The sequence below is a fragment of the Neodiprion virginianus genome, chromosome 2 (genome assembly GCF_021901495.1).
Source record: "Neodiprion virginianus isolate iyNeoVirg1 chromosome 2, iyNeoVirg1.1, whole genome shotgun sequence".
Lineage (NCBI taxonomy): Eukaryota > Metazoa > Arthropoda > Insecta > Hymenoptera > Diprionidae > Neodiprion > Neodiprion virginianus.
Window position 1 is genome coordinate 3720076 of NC_060878.1, and position 19005 is coordinate 3739080.

General features: G+C 36.7%; 1 protein-coding gene across 4 annotated transcripts; it reads left to right on the forward strand.

Moving 5' to 3' along the window:
* The first annotated feature begins 1982 nt into the window (after positions 1-1982).
* Positions 1983-13249, forward strand: LOC124297402 (cytosolic endo-beta-N-acetylglucosaminidase-like). Of its 4 annotated transcripts, XR_006906602.1 has the most exons (9): positions 1983-2388; positions 2462-2914; positions 3010-3181; positions 3394-3612; positions 3867-4252; positions 4340-4513; positions 4612-4715; positions 8442-8554; positions 9153-9214. XR_006906602.1 is itself a non-coding variant. In XM_046748386.1 (8 exons), exons 1-8 carry the CDS (start codon positions 2135-2137, stop codon positions 9203-9205), a joined length of 1815 nt encoding a protein of 604 aa, XP_046604342.1. In that variant the 5' UTR covers positions 1983-2134; the 3' UTR covers positions 9206-9214. The 4 variants fall into 4 exon arrangements, 3 of the variants coding, with proteins under 3 accessions (XP_046604342.1, XP_046604343.1, XP_046604344.1); XM_046748386.1 differs by lacking the exon at positions 8442-8554; XM_046748387.1 differs by lacking the exons at positions 3394-3612; positions 8442-8554.
* Positions 13250-19005: the final 5756 nt, after the last annotated feature.

The following is a 19005-nucleotide window of genomic DNA, read 5'->3' on the forward strand; positions in this document are numbered from 1 at the left end:
CTGAAATAAATTTAATTTGCCGTCGGTGCTGATCCTACGTTTATATATATTTTACTGAACAGTACAAGCTATATAGATGATTATATTAATATTGTATAAATAATTTTAATTCTCATGTGATCATGCATTAACTTATTGATTTTTAATAAGTTGTGTTTTATATATGTATATTATACCGATTTTATGTAAACGCGCGGTCATTAACAGAGAAGATTATAAATATTGCGCAGTAGATTCGAGCAGCTAAGTAAACATCGTGGGACCATTTTGGCGGCTAAATAATTATTACAAATTAATGTTATGTAGTACGCAGTATTAACGTAGTCCGATTTTTATTAATCATAACACGTGTTATATATTTTAATTTGTTGTTATAAAATTTAAGTAAGCATCATAAATGATCTCATACGTCTTCCAGTCATTCTAATAGTGTTGTTTCATTCCATCTCGCGTTTGTCCTATATCTTATATGAATTCATGTCCTTTCAAACAAGCTGCAATGTAATAAAACACATTTTTACAGCTTAAATCACCGTCTCATAACGCCTGATCTAGTCTATAATTCATCCTTTGCTTCTTTTTTCTTCTAATATACATTTTCTATTAGTGTATAAAATTATAATCTCTGAAAGCTGAAATTGCATTCTAAACAAAACGACGTGCACGTGGAGAAGAATAAATATCTAACTCCAACCGCTTACATTCAAATATGAAAATGCGAAAGTTTACCGTGCATGAAGATCTTTTGTGGACGGTGCGGCGAGTTCACTTTCTTTTTATCATCGTAATTGCTCCGTGTCACGAGACTACAAAGACTTTCCTAGCGGTATTTGTTCAATTTTTTTCATCATTCGTTTCACTAGAAATAATGGAAATATCAACCACAGAAGTGCGCGAGCGTATTTGCATTAAGTGGATAACACAGCGGGAGTATTTCAAGTAGATTAAAGCTCGCTTGAACCAATTTAAACTGTTACTCACAGATGAGCTAATAGTTTTGTTGTTTTTTTTTTCTACTTCGTTTTTCTCTTTCTCTCTTCGCCTCACTCTTGTACGTCCATTTCTCGCACCTCTGAGCTCTGCGCATTGCGTATTAAGATGTAAATTATATCAGCATCAACGTATTTATTTCCTTTAATTTCCTTTTTTTTTTGTAAACGCACGTGTCACACATTTTTCGTTTTGCTTAAATTAACGAACAAAAGGATAAAATGTGTGCGAAATTAGTATTCTTGGGATATATTTATGCCTGTTAATTACAGTGCAATGCGTTTGAAGAGGCGCGCAAGTTTCAAATATGTAAACCTGTCTTATTGAGATGGTTGCATTTCACGCACATTACGGACAGCATTCGTGGCTTTCCCTTTTGTAATGTGCAGCTCGAGAGAGTGTTATTATATACTACATCGTTGAATTATACACGTATTTACCTATAATTTGTAAAAACTTTCGTGAAACAACCCTTCAATTCCCACTCCCTATAACCGCGTTATTTATTTCACTTCTAAAGTAATATTGTAAATAATTACACTGGCGTTTACGCGGCCATCGCATAACGACGGGGAAAATTTCAGCTCGATTAAACCTCCCCCTTGAATTAATTATAAAACTTTGTACTCGTAAATAAATGATACGCCATATAGATATAATCCTGTGTTGATACAGCGCAGGAAAAGCTTGTTACGGATTTAAAATATTTTCAAACATCCCGATCGTTATCCGGAGCATCAAATATTTCCATTTCTTTATGCACGAAAACTTTTTACATACAGATTCGAAAATACGATTTAACGAAGCGTCGGATATAATAATCTGTGTTGATTTGAAAAGAGCATCTTTGTAATTGGGTGTATCGCAAATCGATATAGATTTCGAAGACGAAATAGAATTACGACACGTGTAGTGATTAAATCGATTCGTGCTTAAACGCCTGACCATCTGCAACCCGCGTGGCCAGTTTGTAGCACGCGATAAATCAGCTATTTCATGATTTGACATACGTCACTTGTGTTCATCGTTCTAGGTTATATTTCTTATTTTATAAGTTGATTTTCCGTGTTCACTTTCTACCGATACAGCGCACAAGCTAAATCAGCCCGTGAATCGCCTTATAAAGGATAATAATAGGTCAGTCATGTCGAGTAAGGCCGAAAACGAAACGAGTCAGGTTCTAACCTCAAAACCGTTCAAAACTCTGGAGGAGCTTTATGCCGGCTTGAGTAATTTAACGCCCTGGCCCGAGATCCGAGATGTGCGAAAATCGGTGGATTATGTTTACTCGGGAAAAGATATCAACGATGTGACAAAACCGTTGGTCAAGTGGAACCGCAACAAGAAACCGAGGACCCTTGTGTGCCACGACATGAAAGGTGGATATCTCGATGACAGGTATTGACTTTGATTATTCAGAATGAAGCACCATGTCGTCTGCTGTATGACAGCTCGGTTCGACTGCTTCTAGGTTCATCTTTGGATCGGACGCCCATGATTCGTACGTTTTTTACCACTGGAGCGGAGTGGACAGCTTTGTATATTTTAGCCACTACTTAGTGACTATACCACCTTATGGTTGGATCAACGCAGCACATACTCACGGTGTCAAAGTCCTCGGAACTGTTATAACGGAGTGGACAGACGGTGAGAGAATATGGAAAGAAATATTCAGATCAGAAGCAGAAATAAAGAGGTTTGCCGACGCTCTGATAACTCTTGCCAAATTTTACAAATTCGACGGGTGGTTGATCAATGTGGAGAATAAGATTGACGAAGACGATATTGACAAATTAATATTCTTTGTCAAGTACCTTACAAACACTATTCACACTGCACTCGAAGGTTCGGAAGTTATTTGGTATGATAGCGTTACTGTGAAAGGAGAACTCAAGTGGCAGAACGAGCTGAACGATTTAAACAAGTAGGAATCGGGCGTACATTCCATGTCGATTGCTTCTATCCGTTAACTATTTTTCTTTCTTTTCTTTTCTACAATTATTGTACTCGTACTTTCAGATGCTTTTTTGAGGTGTGTGACGGCATATTTTTAAATTATAATTGGACTGACACTGGCCTAGCCAGTAGCCGCAATCAAGCAATTGCAGGAAATCGTGTTAGAGACATTTATGTAGGACTGGATGTCTGGGGTCGAGGCTGTCCAGGCGGAGGTGGATTCCAGTCCGAATATGTAAATGAAATTTAACAATCTATGGAATGAATGTAACTTTTCAAATTACCGATAATCGAAGATAGCTGAACTTCTCTCATGAGATCTTAAATTTTTTCAAATAAATTATCACCTGACATACATTGTTCGAATGCAGCAATTAATTTTTAGTATATTTTAGGTTCAAATTGAATTTAAGATATTCGTCTAACACAGGCTTTCATTCAATATAGGCATTGCGAAAGATAAGAGAACACCATCTGTCTGTGGCTATATTCGCACCAGGATGGACCCACGAATATCTCGGCCCAAAAACATTTATAGACACAGAGAATTTGTTTTGGGCCCAACTTTTCCCCTATCTTTACATCCACGTACCTCTATACGATAACGAGACATTTAGAACATCATTGTGTTTGGGAGTTGGTTTAACGAATTATCGCCTAGGTCAGGTGTGTTATTTGAGTAAAGTTGAAGCGTTAATAATCACATTAACTATTGAATTAGCACTAATAGTATATTCAATTAACGTCTAGTATGCTTAGATATGTTGAACATCTTGAAAATATTTCGTATTTAGAATATTAATTGAACTCAAAATTTGTCTCTGATGATCGCAATCTGGCATGAAGGCAGCGGTTACCATGCGGAACTTATATGTATGAAACGACCAAAGGAAATCAGCAAATACGCAATTTTTTTTCAGTCTGTAAAATATTCTGAAGATAAACCCTTCTTCAATTTGAGTGTCCAGTCTCCTCAAGTATCAACGCCGTCGCCGCACCTTGAAATATTAAACCAGCCAGAAATAACAGAGCCCAAGGTTGTGAAAGAGTCGAATCTGCTGAATAAAAATGAAACCGAGTCTGCGTCAGAGCAGGTTTTAACTACGGAATCAGATTTAAAAAAAGTAGTCGAAGACATTGTGTACGATACGAAGAGAAGCTTTGTAAAAGTACATGGCCAATCCATTGTTTTCACGAGCACAACTCTTAACTCTGAGTTAAATTACTTCAAGTATTGCAGAAGTTGTTCGTTCAATGGCGGAGGGTGTCTGGAAATAATCACAAGTAACCCTCGCCTGTTTCATAGGTAAGACTTAAGCGATTACCTGAAATTAATTTTAGTTGTTTACTAAAAAATAATACGATTTGACATTGATTCCCCTCATTTTTCCAGGCTATTTCTTATTCAAGTCACTTCTTCACACGGCATTCAAGTTAGCATCGTCTACAGCATGGAGAATTGCGCACAAGATCAATGCGAGCTGATGCTCGTTGCAGGGGATGATGGGAATTTAAAGTTGATAAGTAAATACCAAACGGAGGAATTGGACTATCCTTGGAAAAAAAAGTACGAAATACTTATTTATCTTTTCTGTTTCTCTACTTGTGTAAAAAGTGATTGATTATATTTAAACTGCAATAATGTGTTTAAATATTTTTTTACAGTTTGTACATCACGAATTTTGAAAGGATTACAGAGATTGGAGTAGCAGCATCAAAGGAAGGACGAATAACACTCGGAGAAATTGTTGTCCAGGACAAACAACCTGGTGAGTTATAAAGTCTTCCTTTTTATCATTTTTACCGAATGACCGCCAACCTCGGGATAATGTATTCTAATGTATTCGAGCTTCAGGACACGAAAAAAGAGAAAAAATAAAACGACATAAAACGAAAGAAAAAAAAAAACTCTGCATGCCTATGTAAACCAAGGCACACATAGCAGGTGTGTTACATCATGCGATATTTCAGCTCTCGGTTCTCATTTAACTTTAAGTCTCATAATAGATAAAACAAAAGTTAGACACGGTAATAGTAGGCTTGAGAACCACTGCGGTGAAAGGAAGACCATACGCTTGTGTTTATGTGGAGTCAATGAACACGGGACATACAATACCTCATATATTGTGGCCTTCTGACATTTAATTTATTGTAAATAAGACGTAGAGAAAAACGTAAGAAAAGGAACAGCATTTATTGTCTCTTGTGCTGTCATTCGTTTTTTTCTTATTACTACCCCTGAAATTAATACTTTCTATCGTTAAACAGCCAGGAAATGTCCCTCTTAATAACGTTGAGTAACAGCACTTACATGCCGTTTGTTACATCGATGTATTTAGTAAGAGGATGATACTTGAATGGTTTTAACATTTCTGCCAGCGCAATATTATTCATTCTAAAGAATTAAGAGTTTCGAGAACGTGTAGAAATGGACATGGGTAGATCACTGCACGTACTTACGGGTTTGAATTAGCTATTCCAAAGCCATGTACTTAGCAAATTAGATCAACCGGTTAGCTAACAGGAAATTTTTCATGTAGGAAGTGTAGAGAGAAACAATAGGTTCACGTGGTATTGCAGAGTTATTTGTGTTAAGCATATTAATGACATGCAACAATCGAGAATCCTGCTCCGCAGGAATTATCATAATCGAAGCTCGATGCATATCAGGAGCTAATTTCACTTTAGAAATTTCAATACCTGTTATTCATTGCACAATCAATTGATTCAACAATCAACATTTGGTTCTTAGAATTTTTCTTATAAATGAAATTCAAATATCAATCTTGAAATGAATTCTCTCGCGTTTATACATCCTTACAAATTACCCACGGACTTAAAGTTCTCCTTTGGCATGCATATTTCGGTGAGAAACAATCTCAAACTGACCCATATTACACTTAAGCATAATATGCTGTGTTGTAATTCGAGAGTTCAATAGCTTATTGATATTCAAGTCTCACGTAGTGAAACAGGTCCGGCAATAGCTAACTTGGAGCACCTGCGTGTACCTTGAATATAAACTATTTTGTTGTGTATAGATATATTGAACAGCGTACAGCTTAGTAGAGAGAATTTATCCATTTCTTGTCGGATTTTCAAGAGTGATACAAATTAAATTTTTCGTTTAAAAATATCACAAGCACGCAATTGACGAAGACTTTAAATCATCGAATGATACTGGATAACTTGGAAGAAAAAGTTACGTTAAAAAAAGTGTATCTATATGGTATAAGCAGCAGGAATTTCTCGCTTCCTCAAGTTAGAATCGAATAATTTAGCGGCTCAACCTCTAACGCTATGTCGTCGCCTCTTATGTTTATGCGATGAGATCAGCCTCCTGCGTTTGCTGCGTGGTCAAGGCAATCTACTTCAGTCTTGTCAATAATCTTAATAGCATACCTAACAGTTTGTCTGCTATGCTTAACAGTAAATATTATCTTGCCATTTTTCAAACTGAATAATTACCAAGCAAGAATAAAATTGTGCAAGAATTTTGTTGAAGATTTTTTTCACTTGAAACAAATATACTTGCAAGCATTTAATTGTCTGCAGGTTCGCACGGTCAATTATGAATTCGCTTCTGTGCACTATTGAATTCTTAGATAAAACTCGTCGGTATACATTCCGATGTTGATTCATTGAAACTCGAGAAGTTAAGCGAATGAGAGAATTACAATTATTTTACGTAGTTGCAAAATAATACGTTATTGTAACGGTAATGCTAACTGTATAATACGCAATGTGGGCGACCGTAAAACAGTAAGAGCATGTCGGACACGAGATTATAAAATTTTACACATCTTGTAATAATTACGCTATTGCGAACTGAGATTGCATCTCCATCGCAGAGATTCTGTCACGCATGTATAGGTATTCACATATATATTATAAGTATGAGACGAGAAGCAGGCTCGCACAATCATGGTTTTCCTCCGGTCTTTTAACTCTCGTCATCAGAGCATACCCACAGTTATTCCAATGCGACATTTCGATGCCTTGGTTTAGTTTTTTCATTCAATTTCAATCAGTCCTTTTTAATCCAAAACATGGAATCAGGAAGAGTGAATTATGTAAATCGATTCCTTTCCCTGATTTTAATACCTGTTGAAGAAGGACTTGTGGAGATATCGTTGATTTCGAAATTGTTGAAATCACGTAACTGTATTTTTAAACTCTTCCGTTCATCTTCATCTGTGCTTAGGAATTGGCAAATTTACAAAACACAGGCTACTGTATTGTGATTCATTTTTTGTATACTGGATGTAATAAATCACCGCGCAAATATTCATGCTAATATCCCTCCAACCAAAAATCGTATGAAATATTCTTGCACATGATATTCATATATTATGTATACCAAATGGAGAGATGCGGAGGTCGTAGAACTCGCATACATCCACCTCTTCTCCTTTTTCTCAACTTTCTCGTGATCTCATCATCGGTAAATAAATGAAGTGCCCACCTGCGTAGTAAAATATATCAAGAAATTGTCAGTCAGCAACGTGTTATTTAACATATTCGCGCTTTCCTGCTTGTCTATCAGCTCGCTGTCATTATGTTCAACTAGACACGGTCCAGAGCTTTCTAGACGGTTGTAGCGCACATTCACACATAGAGATTATCTCATTATACGTCTGGATTATTCACGCGATTTAGCGATTATTAGGATATTTTTATACAGCTGATGATCGTAATTTATAGGTGATCGTCATTACAGTTCACAAAAAATTTCGTTACGGTATTTGTTAATTTTGTTTAATTCCAATTATTATGGTCCACTGACCCTTCTAAAATGCTTCATGCTGTTGTCTTGCAACGACAAACCGAAACATTGTAAATTTAACGCAATTCTCCTCTACTTTCTATAACGAATTTTTAAAAACAGGTAATTCTTATAAAAGAATACCAGGATGAGATAATTTGATGTTACGCAATGGAGAGAATGACGAAAGATTCAAAAAATAGAATGAAATGAGCCTAATGTACGAATTCTAGTTGAAATAATGTCGTCTGAAATTCCAGTTCACTCGTATATGAAAGTGACCCAAGCAGGTATCACGTTAAGAAAATAAAAATACAGCATGTAAAAAATTGAATAACAAAAATACAGGACGCAAATAATTGTATACATGCAAAATTACACGCCTTTTCAACTCACGCCAGGTCTGTAATCTACATCGGCTCTGATATTGATAAATGAAAGTAAGAGCAATTGTACATTAAACATCCAATTTACCTAATTGTTGTTCCATCAGAATTTAAAATCAAATCGATTCCATCCGCTTTCTCGTACCATTATCTTACCGAGTAATCAAATTCGTGATTCATTGGTACGATTAGATTTAGTAAATCTTACTTACTCAACTGTATTGAACATTTTATTCTATTTTACTTTCTACAATAAGAATAATTACAATTTTTTATCCAGCATTATGATTAAAATAGACAATAAATAATAAATCGTGTCTTATTTTTTATGTTCAACGTAATGGGTGTGAGAAAAAAATCGTTGAGATGAGACAAAATGTTTGAGTTAGCTACAGATGGACAGTTTAGCTTAAAACGTTCCTCCTTACATTTCTCTTCTGGATGCTTCTGTAGAAAGGTAGAGAGAAACTACAGACTCGTAAGCATGAACTGTACCTGTTGCTGTATCTTGAAGTATAGTTTATTAAGCCCATGCCTCTCTGGTACCTGTGCCTTGCCAGTCACTGACCAGGCTTACCACGAGCTACTTAACTTACTCCTCACAATCAGACAAAGTTTCTCTCTTATCCAAGACGACTCTGACGCTCTGTTAAACATTTGAATTGTTTGTTACAAAATCTATTTTATCATTCGCAAATTTTATTCTTAACAATTTAATAGTGATGTGACTGTTGTTTTTTATTTAAAATGACAATGTTGGTGAGTTTTTTTCTTGCGCAGTGTTATATTTGAAAAGATTTGAAATCAGGGTAATCGATCGGATCAATTCAACAATAAAAACGAAAGAGTTATAACATAATATATTGCCAAAGTTATTTCAAAATAGAATCCGTTTATTGTGTTCAATAGTGAACAGTGCAATCTGTCATTATAAATGAGAAATTAAGGGGGGAGGGGGAGGGGGGGGGAGGGGGAGGGGGGGGGAGGAAATAAATTATATCTTTTTTCAACTTTGATTTCGTAAATTCCTCATTACAAATTTTATTCATCTTCAGGCTACCGTGATAACCAGGACTTGGGAACTTTAATATCTGACGTCAACTATTAGGAAGTTAAAGAGAAAAGTGACAGTGACCTATTGAAGTTTTTGTTGATTGTCTTACAATAGACTCAACAGTACAGTGTGATATCAAACGCTTCAACTTGAATGCCCGGCTGTCGTTTAGTCAGAACTAAATTAGGTCAGCAGATGTTGTTTGACCGATAAACTATCTCCCGTAAACAATTATACTAATAATTTTAATTGACTGTTATTACATAGAAAAGTTTTGTAAAAACAATTCACATTAAAAAGAGTAAAAAAATCTGAGAGAATCGAGTTATAACACATGTTTTTCGATTATACAATGAAAACATAATTTAAAATCTTATATTTTTATATAATTCAATATTTGTAAATAAGTAAAGTAAAATAAAATAATCATGACGGAGAATCATACTACAATGGAAGCAGACTTAACAGTGAGGAGTCAAAATTCAAACGACTCAAAAATATCCGGTGATTCAAAGGATTCAAAAACGAGCAGCACAATGCAGTCCAAACATTCCAAAGAAGTTCTAATTTCGAAAAAACAAGAAGAAACTGAAACTAAGGATGACTCGAATTTACTGATGCTTATGTCCTGCGGTCAGCTGCTGCTTGGTAAGTTATCAAAATTTATGTACAGCTTAGCAATTGAGAAGATGTATAAATCAAAATGAAATTATCATCATATTGAAGTTAGTAACGATTCATGCCGAGAAAAAACCGTTATTTCACCATTTTGAAATTATTTTAAATTCAGTAAACTGTCATAAAACAAAAGACACTCATATTTCGAATTCTTATAATTGCTTAAAAATCATTGTAAAATTAAGAAAATAATGATTTTTTCCCCAATGTTCTGCTACGACAACGTTAATAACTTCAACCTCGTAAATTATCCACACCGATGATCGACAATTTGAGGCCTGTGAATTACAAAACTTGTCAGGTGTTATTCTTGTGGTGTTCGGCGTATTGGTCCTGGTACACGGAGCTTCATTGGGAAATTCAGGAGCGGGACTATGGGCAGGAGCTGGAGCTCTGGTCGCAGGTGCCTTAGGGGTTGTCGCCACTTTGACGACTTCAGCTGATAAAGAGAGCCTTCAATACTCGGGGTTCTCCTCTGCCCATTTGGCATCCAGTTTAATAGCTCTGGCTCTTTCGAACATGGCTGCAATCACGGCGCTCACTTCCGTCGTAAGGGATTCACAGAGGTCTAATCCTGAGATAAATCTTTTAGAAACAACGGTAAGCAATTAGCGAGTTGTTGGCATAGTTTTTATGTGTATAATTTAGGCCAGGTGATAAATCTTGGGTCAACTGTTGAAGAAATTAAACGCGCGTGTAAACACATTGCCATGTCAAAAATAACAAGGCTGGTACTTTTGAAACACACGCAACATACATGCAACGTATATTTTCTGGGAATTTAAACTCTACTCATTTGTGGTAATAATGAATAATTTATTACACTAAATTCTAGATTATAAACTGTGGTATTAATTAAGAACGAAAGTGCCTTGACTCTAATTAGCCTGAATATCTGGTGGAGTCTGATTCATATACCTATGCGATATTCAGGAGATGGTTTACCCTGATTTTAAATTAGATTTAGGTGTTGCATTGAATCAGAGTGTGAAACCTATTCACACACGGCTCATTTTTAGGTGAAAAAACTATAATTCATCCTGCGTGGTATGCGTTCTTTCATTGTGGATTAACTATTGATCTTCCAGTCAAGTTTGTTCAGCATGTAACGGGTTTCTAGAGATACCAATCTCAAATGTGGTAATGGAGCGGGTTAATATTTGCTCTGTGCTTCTTGGAAATATTAAAATCAATATTGAGGGGCCTATTGCTAAAGTTAACACCATAAAAACCAGATGTGAACGGTTTGAGTTCTAAAAACTTTTTTCAACACACGTGTAAATGATAAAGAGAAAGTTGAGCACCAGGAGGAGAAGTAGTAACTTTTAATTCACTGCCAAATGCCAAGGTCCGCATATTTACCATTGAAAACATGCCTATTACGATTATGTTAAAAATCCGCGGAATCAAATTAGAATTATGATAATCGTAAATAGTCGTGATTCACAGATGAAGCATCTACGTTTTCTACTCTGTATTTTAATTCGAATCAAAAACGTGTGTGTACACACCTACGGCAGTAAGCAGAGTATAATAAAAAGCACGGAACGTTTATCACTTGAATTGCCAATTTTACAACTCAACCGCATAATGATTTGTAATCGTGATACGAGTTCTTGTCATTATGAGATCTATTTTTTCAGAATGACGATGACTCTGTAATGGGTGTTGACCACAGATGGGCAGGATTGATGGCTAGCATTGGTCTTCTGATAGCGAGCCTCATTGAATTACTCATTTCTGGGTACAGCTGCGTTAAGCTTGCGCCCCGCCTGTGCGGCTGCTTGAAAGGATCTTCTCCGCCTGTCTCAGGTCAGGGTCAATTGAAAACGCACAACATGGTACACCAGTGGGTTTCATCGCATCCCAAATCCCAGCAGATATATCTGGTACAGCCCATTATGTCTGTACAACCCGTGTTACCAGTGAGTATAGCTGTGCGGTTCTTTCTCTAACAAATATCAATATGTACGTTCAATACGGGTTTAGCTTATACAATCTTCAAAAGAAATTATCGTTGTAAGCGTTTAGAAAAGAATTTGTTTTCGTATGGGGGAAGGTAGGTCAGTGACACACTAGAAAGTTCGCTCATCCCATGAATCCTGAGATTGAGAATGATGCTTGGGAGAAACTTGTAATATCTTTGCCTGCAGCTAATCCATTTAGAAATCTCTCACGGTGTAATATTTCTACAGAGGGAAATTTCTTCTCTTTTCGTGTTTTCTATGCCAGAATGCACTCAGTTAATTATATAAATAACGAAAGTGTTTCCAAGTAATTTGACATTTGAGAAGAGCCCTTCACTTTTATTCAATTGCATACCTACTCGTTATAACTTTTACTTATTCAATTTAAAAAGTTTATTTGATTTTCTATTGTAGACTCCGTACGGCATGGCGACGATACCTAAAAAATATCAAACACTTATACCAGCAACAGGGACATTTCCTCCACATTCCATGTATCATTCCATGCCTGCACCTTGTTGTAAAATGGCAAGAGGTCCGATTTATCCACCAAATCCTCATTACCATCCACAAATGGTAAGCATATTTCCATGTGCTTGAAATATATATTTATCAAGTATTCTATCATGCATTTGGAGAGTAATTTTAGGAAAACCATTGACAAACATTTTTCTGTAGGTACGCATCAAGCGAAAGAGATACGCAATGCCAGAACATGAATCGAACAGTTTACCGAACCATCGTACAAAGCCAGTATCTCCCATGTCACAGCAAGAAGTTGGAAAAGTTGAAGCTTTTATGCCAGGTACAGATCAGGTTGATTTGTCTCAGACATATACTGGCTTGGACAAAAAAATGTCTGAAGAATTTATTTCAATCGCCATGGATCCAGATAAAAAATCTAAAGCTTCGAGCAGCAATACAAGCGAAATTAGCTCAGCTGCCAGAAATTCTCCTGCAACATTGCCAGAATCGAAGTTTTGAATATAATATACTACGATAAATGTTCGTCTATACCGTTTACTCGTGACGCTGTATGTATGGGTATTCAGCTTAGAGGCTATATTTGAATATTTTTAACGTGCATCATGCCTATTTGAAAGTATTTTTTTTCGTGTAAAGCTCATTGATTCAAATGCCGTAATGGACAGTAGACAATTTTTGGGTATGATACAGAGATGCAATCATTATGCCTAATTAGTTCTAAATCATTTCCCACTGCCAAAACTTGAAAAAAATAGAACGAAATGAAACAAATGTAATCTATTCTTTGTTACTTGTAATAACTGTTAAGAGTCTATTGTTTGTTATTACTTATGCATATGTGTATGTATAATTCTACTTGTAACGGTACTCGACTTATGTACTTTAGTATAGGTAATATGCTCAACGAATTGGATATAAAAATATTTTTAAGACTTTTGTAGCCATATAAAGTGCAATTTGAAATGAATAACCAAGGCAACCTCTTATTTATATATATATATATACATATATATATATATATATATAAAATGACAAGTGGTTCCAATCAAATTTACTGACTATAGACAAGAGGAGATTCCCATATAACGTTTGATTTAGGAGTTATGAATCTACCTGAAATAATTGACCCATGTATTTGGGTACTTAACCAATCTGGACCTTGATTGAAAAATTTTATTTTCTTCATTAAGGTGGTGCTATACATATATACATGCTGGTTTGCCGCTTTCGCAAATAAATCGAAAATGAAAATAATCAAATTGATTTTCGTTTTTGTATTTGATGGGAAAGCACAGAATCGCCTCTTGATTCAGTAGGTTCAATGAGATACGAGCAGTTCGAAATATTAAAGTATTATGCGGACCGTATACGTATCGATTCAAACAAGGGAGCGTATTTCATTCCAAATTTAAGTTTTTGTTTTAATAAATTACTTGTAAAATAAGAAAGTACACTAATTACGTCTGTAAATATATTAAAATCGTTAAATCGTCGTGTTCTGTATTCAAATCCAGCTCCATTCGTCTATGATACTTTATCAAGTAATGGTAATAAATAGGTTTCAATATTTCAGGACTAAATTAGTCACACCAGTCACTGACCGAAGTCTGACTTGGTAATGGCTTTACACATCTATGATGTTCGATGTAAAGGGCGTTTACGACCTCGAGATTTTTACTATACTCTTCCTGAAGACTCTCGAGCTCCTGCTCTAGGAAGTTTTTCTCCTTGCAGAGCATCCGAGGTACGTGGCTCTCCTGCTCCTTTCTTTCAGCAGCTAGGACGCGAAACTTTCCAAGGAACATTTTCAAGTTTAGATTTTCTTCTTGCAGGCGTGCCAACTCTTTCTTAAGCCATTGTCCCCGCATAAATACTTGATGAAGTAGCTTGTCCAATATGTTTGGATCCGCGTGAACTCCCTTACGTCTCTGGTCCTGTTTAATAAATTAACAAATGAAAAGAAAGAGAAAAAAAACGGGAAATGATCAATGAACGAGGATTAATCATGTACAGAGGCGTTTTTACATTATTGCTAATCTAAATCTAATTTACCAATTCGAGATTTTTGAAATTTCGAATTAAAACTAATAAATTACTGTTTCTAGTTTGCTAATTTCTGCTTACAACTTTGATGAGTCTCGTCACTTTCGACTTGTTCTTCCCGTGTTTTGCCCAATCGAATTTCGGAGATATTTCCAAAAGGCGTTGCCTGATTTTCATCGTTCTGTGAACCATCGCATCTGTTAACGAGTGAAATTTTTGCTTTATATCATTCTGGGTGTGCATCATTACGTCAGCCTCGTCCTGAACCTGTTTTGAACGAAAATGATATTAGTGGATTTCGACAAGATTCCGTTACAGCTCCTCCGCAATTCAATTTTATCGCGATGATTCACAAGAGGAATCGATTTGCGCGGATTTAGCGTAACGAACCTAGCGGTTCCACTTTCGTTTCCAATATCCGTTGCAATTTTAATACAAAAGAATACCTGAGATCACTGATTGCAGCTACTGTTCGATAATGAGATCGCAATTTCGTTATGATGAAATAATGTTCAGTAACGTGAAATGCGATTTCCTCGTTTGCCGCACAATCAAACCGATTAATTCGTAACGAATAATCTCGCTCAGCCTAAACCGCAATTCCACCATAATTCCAACCGCTGCTGATTCTCGAATCGAACAGTGATTGAATTTTCAAACCAAAACATTCGGCTAATCCAGTATCAATGGGAAAATGACCGTAGAGTTCGGCAACAAGCGTTTACAGTGAAAGAATGTAAATGAATGGAGTTTGAATACCCTTCGATCAACCGTCTCGTCGACGATGTGACGAAAGAAGTTGAGATCTCTGTCCAAAATATCTCGAAAAAGCATCCCGCGATCAGATACGTAGGGTGCAAGAGCATATACGAATTCCGCAGCAGTTGTTATCTCGCCGTTGCGTACATCCTCGCAAATCTTTGCTATTCCTCGCATGTCAGTCTGCCATGTAGAGAGTTATGTTACATGTATATGCATTATACCCTGTGTAATTATTCAGAAAGCTGCTGTTGCGCAATCGTGGCTAACGTTTCGGTGCAGAAAGGACGACAGAAAATTAAACAATGTGCAACTCACACCAGGCTGCAATTGCGCGATGATATCTTTTCTAGGGCACACTGATTTCTGAAACGAATAATCAACATACTGTTTTATATCATATATGTTACGATTAGTCACTCATCGATTTGACGTACACCTGATTTCAAGATTACAAAGATTTCAAAAGATTATAAAGATTTTAAAAAAATTTCTAACTATTTCAGACGATTTCATAGCATTTCAAAAGACTACAAGAGAGTTCATCGGATTTCAGAGGAATTCAAAAGATTTTCAAAGAATTCAGGGATTTAAACAGATTTCACGGATTTCAAAAGATTGCAAGAGAATTCACAAGATTTCCGGAAAAGTGTACATCAGATTTCACGAGTGATGAACCCCTCGGGGTATCCTATGAGATGTAATAATAATCGTTTTCGAAAATTTTTAAAGCAATTCGCCTTGATTTCTCATGTATCTCGATGTTATAGGAGAAAAGATCATGGAGGAGTCAATTGTGAGGTTCCGGAAACATGAAGAACTTGGATAAGAAAAGTTCGTACTCCAGGCTTAGGAACCGCCGATGAAAGATCTTGCGAACAAAGAGCCGGTTTCAGTTCGTCGGGTAAAGGCTCGCCAGACTGTACGACGTATCTTAAATAACGACCGTATTCATTTCTAGCACGTCGATCGGCATCCGTCTGAACCTCCTTGCCTACCTGCTGTAGCCATCCCGCTACCGTTTTCCGATCTGGATCGAACAGTTAACGCATGAGCTTATAGACTATAATTGCGTTCGAAGATCCTGTAATGTTATGAGGTTCGAACCTTCTTTTGGGTAATTTTTTATATCCTCGGTAATGTCGCGTACGATTTTGCGAAATGCCTCATCGAGATGGTCCCCCATATTTATGAATTTGTAGAAAACTGTGCGGCGAAATAAATATTGTGCCAATGAATATTGCAAAGGTTAATCGGGGCTCCAGCCCGTCATAACAAAAAAATAAAACGCATCTATTAGAAATTATGACATCTGACTGTGTTGATTTTAACACGGGATTTTAATCTCGACCGAAAACATGAGAAGAATACGATGCTAACAGGTGGAACATTATTTGAACGCTTTATTCCTTCTGCTTAAATCGATGTATTATGTTTGATGAATATTGTATCAGAGTAAACGTAATAATAATAAATATTATGTTTTGCGAATGTTTTTTTATTTTTTGACCGCAGCAATGGGATGAAATGATATGCCTACGTATGTTATTGAACGTAGTGAATAAGATGTTGCAGTGAATTTTAACTGACGATGAACGAAGAAGAGAACGAATAACTGTATTATTGTATGCCACATATATTTTACCTAATTTGAATTCGTTCCGTAATTATCTTGGCTCAAAATCGAGGCAGAGGAACCTGTAGTCTCTGGTTTTGAACCCTCAGAAATTCGACTTGTGCAAGTACAACTTTGTCGAATCAGCTGCAAAGATCAACTCCTAGAACGACCCTTCCTAGACCAATTGGACTCTCAGGAACGCAGAAACGGCATCAAAGAGAGTAAAAGACCAGCAGCAAAGCAATGACCAAGGATGGCAAGTAAGGCATTTGAAATAGCGTCATACAACTCAGAAAAAACAAAGAGCATAATATGGGGAAATCAATTTCTTCGTTCATTTTAATACAATTTGCATGAAATAGTAACATTATAATATCATACATATCATATCCTGCGGAGATACATTTCATCTGTGCGCATAACACAACTTATATTATAGTAACATACTGCAAAAATAATTATCACATAGCATTTATCGCATGCTGCTTGAAGTAATATATCCTGCATTTCACTTTCCTGTTTAACAACTCGTTGGAGTACTCAACACTGACACCTGAACACTTGTACTAGAATTCTTGAATATTAAATAAACAAAAACTGAATTGAACATTAAACTTTGCAGTTGTGAATTTGTTATGTTCCTTCCCCTTCCTTCAGGCAACCCGGCGCGAAGATTATAACTTTTGGCGGTATAACTCTTGATCCGTTGATCGCAGCACATTGGGACTGCAATTATTCGATTTCTCTCGCAAAATTACGTCGGGATAGTGCATCAAATAATTTACTCCAGAACTTTTCGAATTTGCGAAATTTTTCGCCAAAAATACAAAGGGGTTAGCCTGACCTTTTTGCCTATTTTTTGGCCGAAAATCCTTTGGTCTCAGAATCGATTTGTGAGACCATTTCCTGACTAATTGGACCCCCAGGAACTCAGAAAACGCAGCGAAAAGAGCGTAGGACCATTGGCAGAGAAAATGCGAAAGAAAGAGCGCCAGCTGTAAAATGTCAAAAACACAGATTCTCGTTTTTTGGCTGTCACTTTTGATGCGTTGATCGCAGCGTATTGGGACTGCGCCCAATCGATTTCTCTCGCAAAATTACGTCGGAATAGTGCGTGAAAGAATTTATTTCAGCACTTTTCAAAATCGCGAAAATTTTCGCCAAAAATACAAAGGGGTTAGCCTTGCTGCTTTTTTGGGCGAAAAACTTTTGGTCTCCGATTCGATTTGTATGACCCTTTTCTGACCAATTGGACCTCCAGGAACTCAGAAAACGCAGCGAAAACAGCGTGGGATCGACAGGATACAAATCACGAAGGAAAAAGCACCTGCTGAAAAATGTCGAAATCTCAGGTTTTCGTTTTTTGGCTGTAACTTTTGATGCGTTGATCGCAGCGTATTGGAACTGCGCCCAATCGATTTCTCTCGCAAAATTACGTCGGAATAGTGCGTGAAAGAATTTATTTCAGCACTTTTCAAAATCGCCAAAATTTTCGCCAAAAATACAAAGGGGTAAGCCTTGCTGTTTTTTTGGGCGAAAAACTTTTGGTCTCCGATTCGATTTGTATGACCCTTTTCTGACCAATTGGACCTCCAGGAACTCAGAAAACGCAGCGAAAACAGCGTGGGATCAACAGGATACAAATCACGAAGGAAAAAGCACCTGCTGAAAAATATCGAAATCTCAGGTTTTCGTTTTTTGGCTGTAACTTTTGATGCGTTGATCGCAGCGTATTGGGACTGTGCCCAATCGATTTCTCTCGCAAAATTACGTCGGAATAGTGCGTGGAAGAATTCATTTCAGCACTTTTCAAAATCGCCAAAATTTTCGCCAAAAATACAAAGGGGTAAGCCTTGCTGTTTTTTTGGGCGAAAAACTTTTGGTCTCCGATTCGATTTGTATGACCCTTTTCTGACCAATTGGACCTCCAGGAACTCAGAAAACGCAGCGAAAACAGCGTGGGATCGACAGGATACAAATCACGAAGGAAAAAGCACCTGCTGAAAAATATCGAAATCTCAGGTTTTCGTTTTTTGGCTGTAACTTTTGATGCGTTGATCGCAGCGTATTGGGACTGTGCCCAATCGATTTCTCTCGCAAAATTACGTCGGAATAGTGCGTGGAAGAATTCATTTCAGCACTTTTCAAAATCGCCAAAATTTTCGCCAAAAATACAAAGGGGTAAGCCTTGCTGTTTTTTTGGGCGAAAAACTTTTGGTCTCCGATTCGATTTGTATGACCCTTTTCTGACCAATTGGACCTCCAGGAACTCAGAAAACGCAGCGAAAACAGCGTGGAATCAA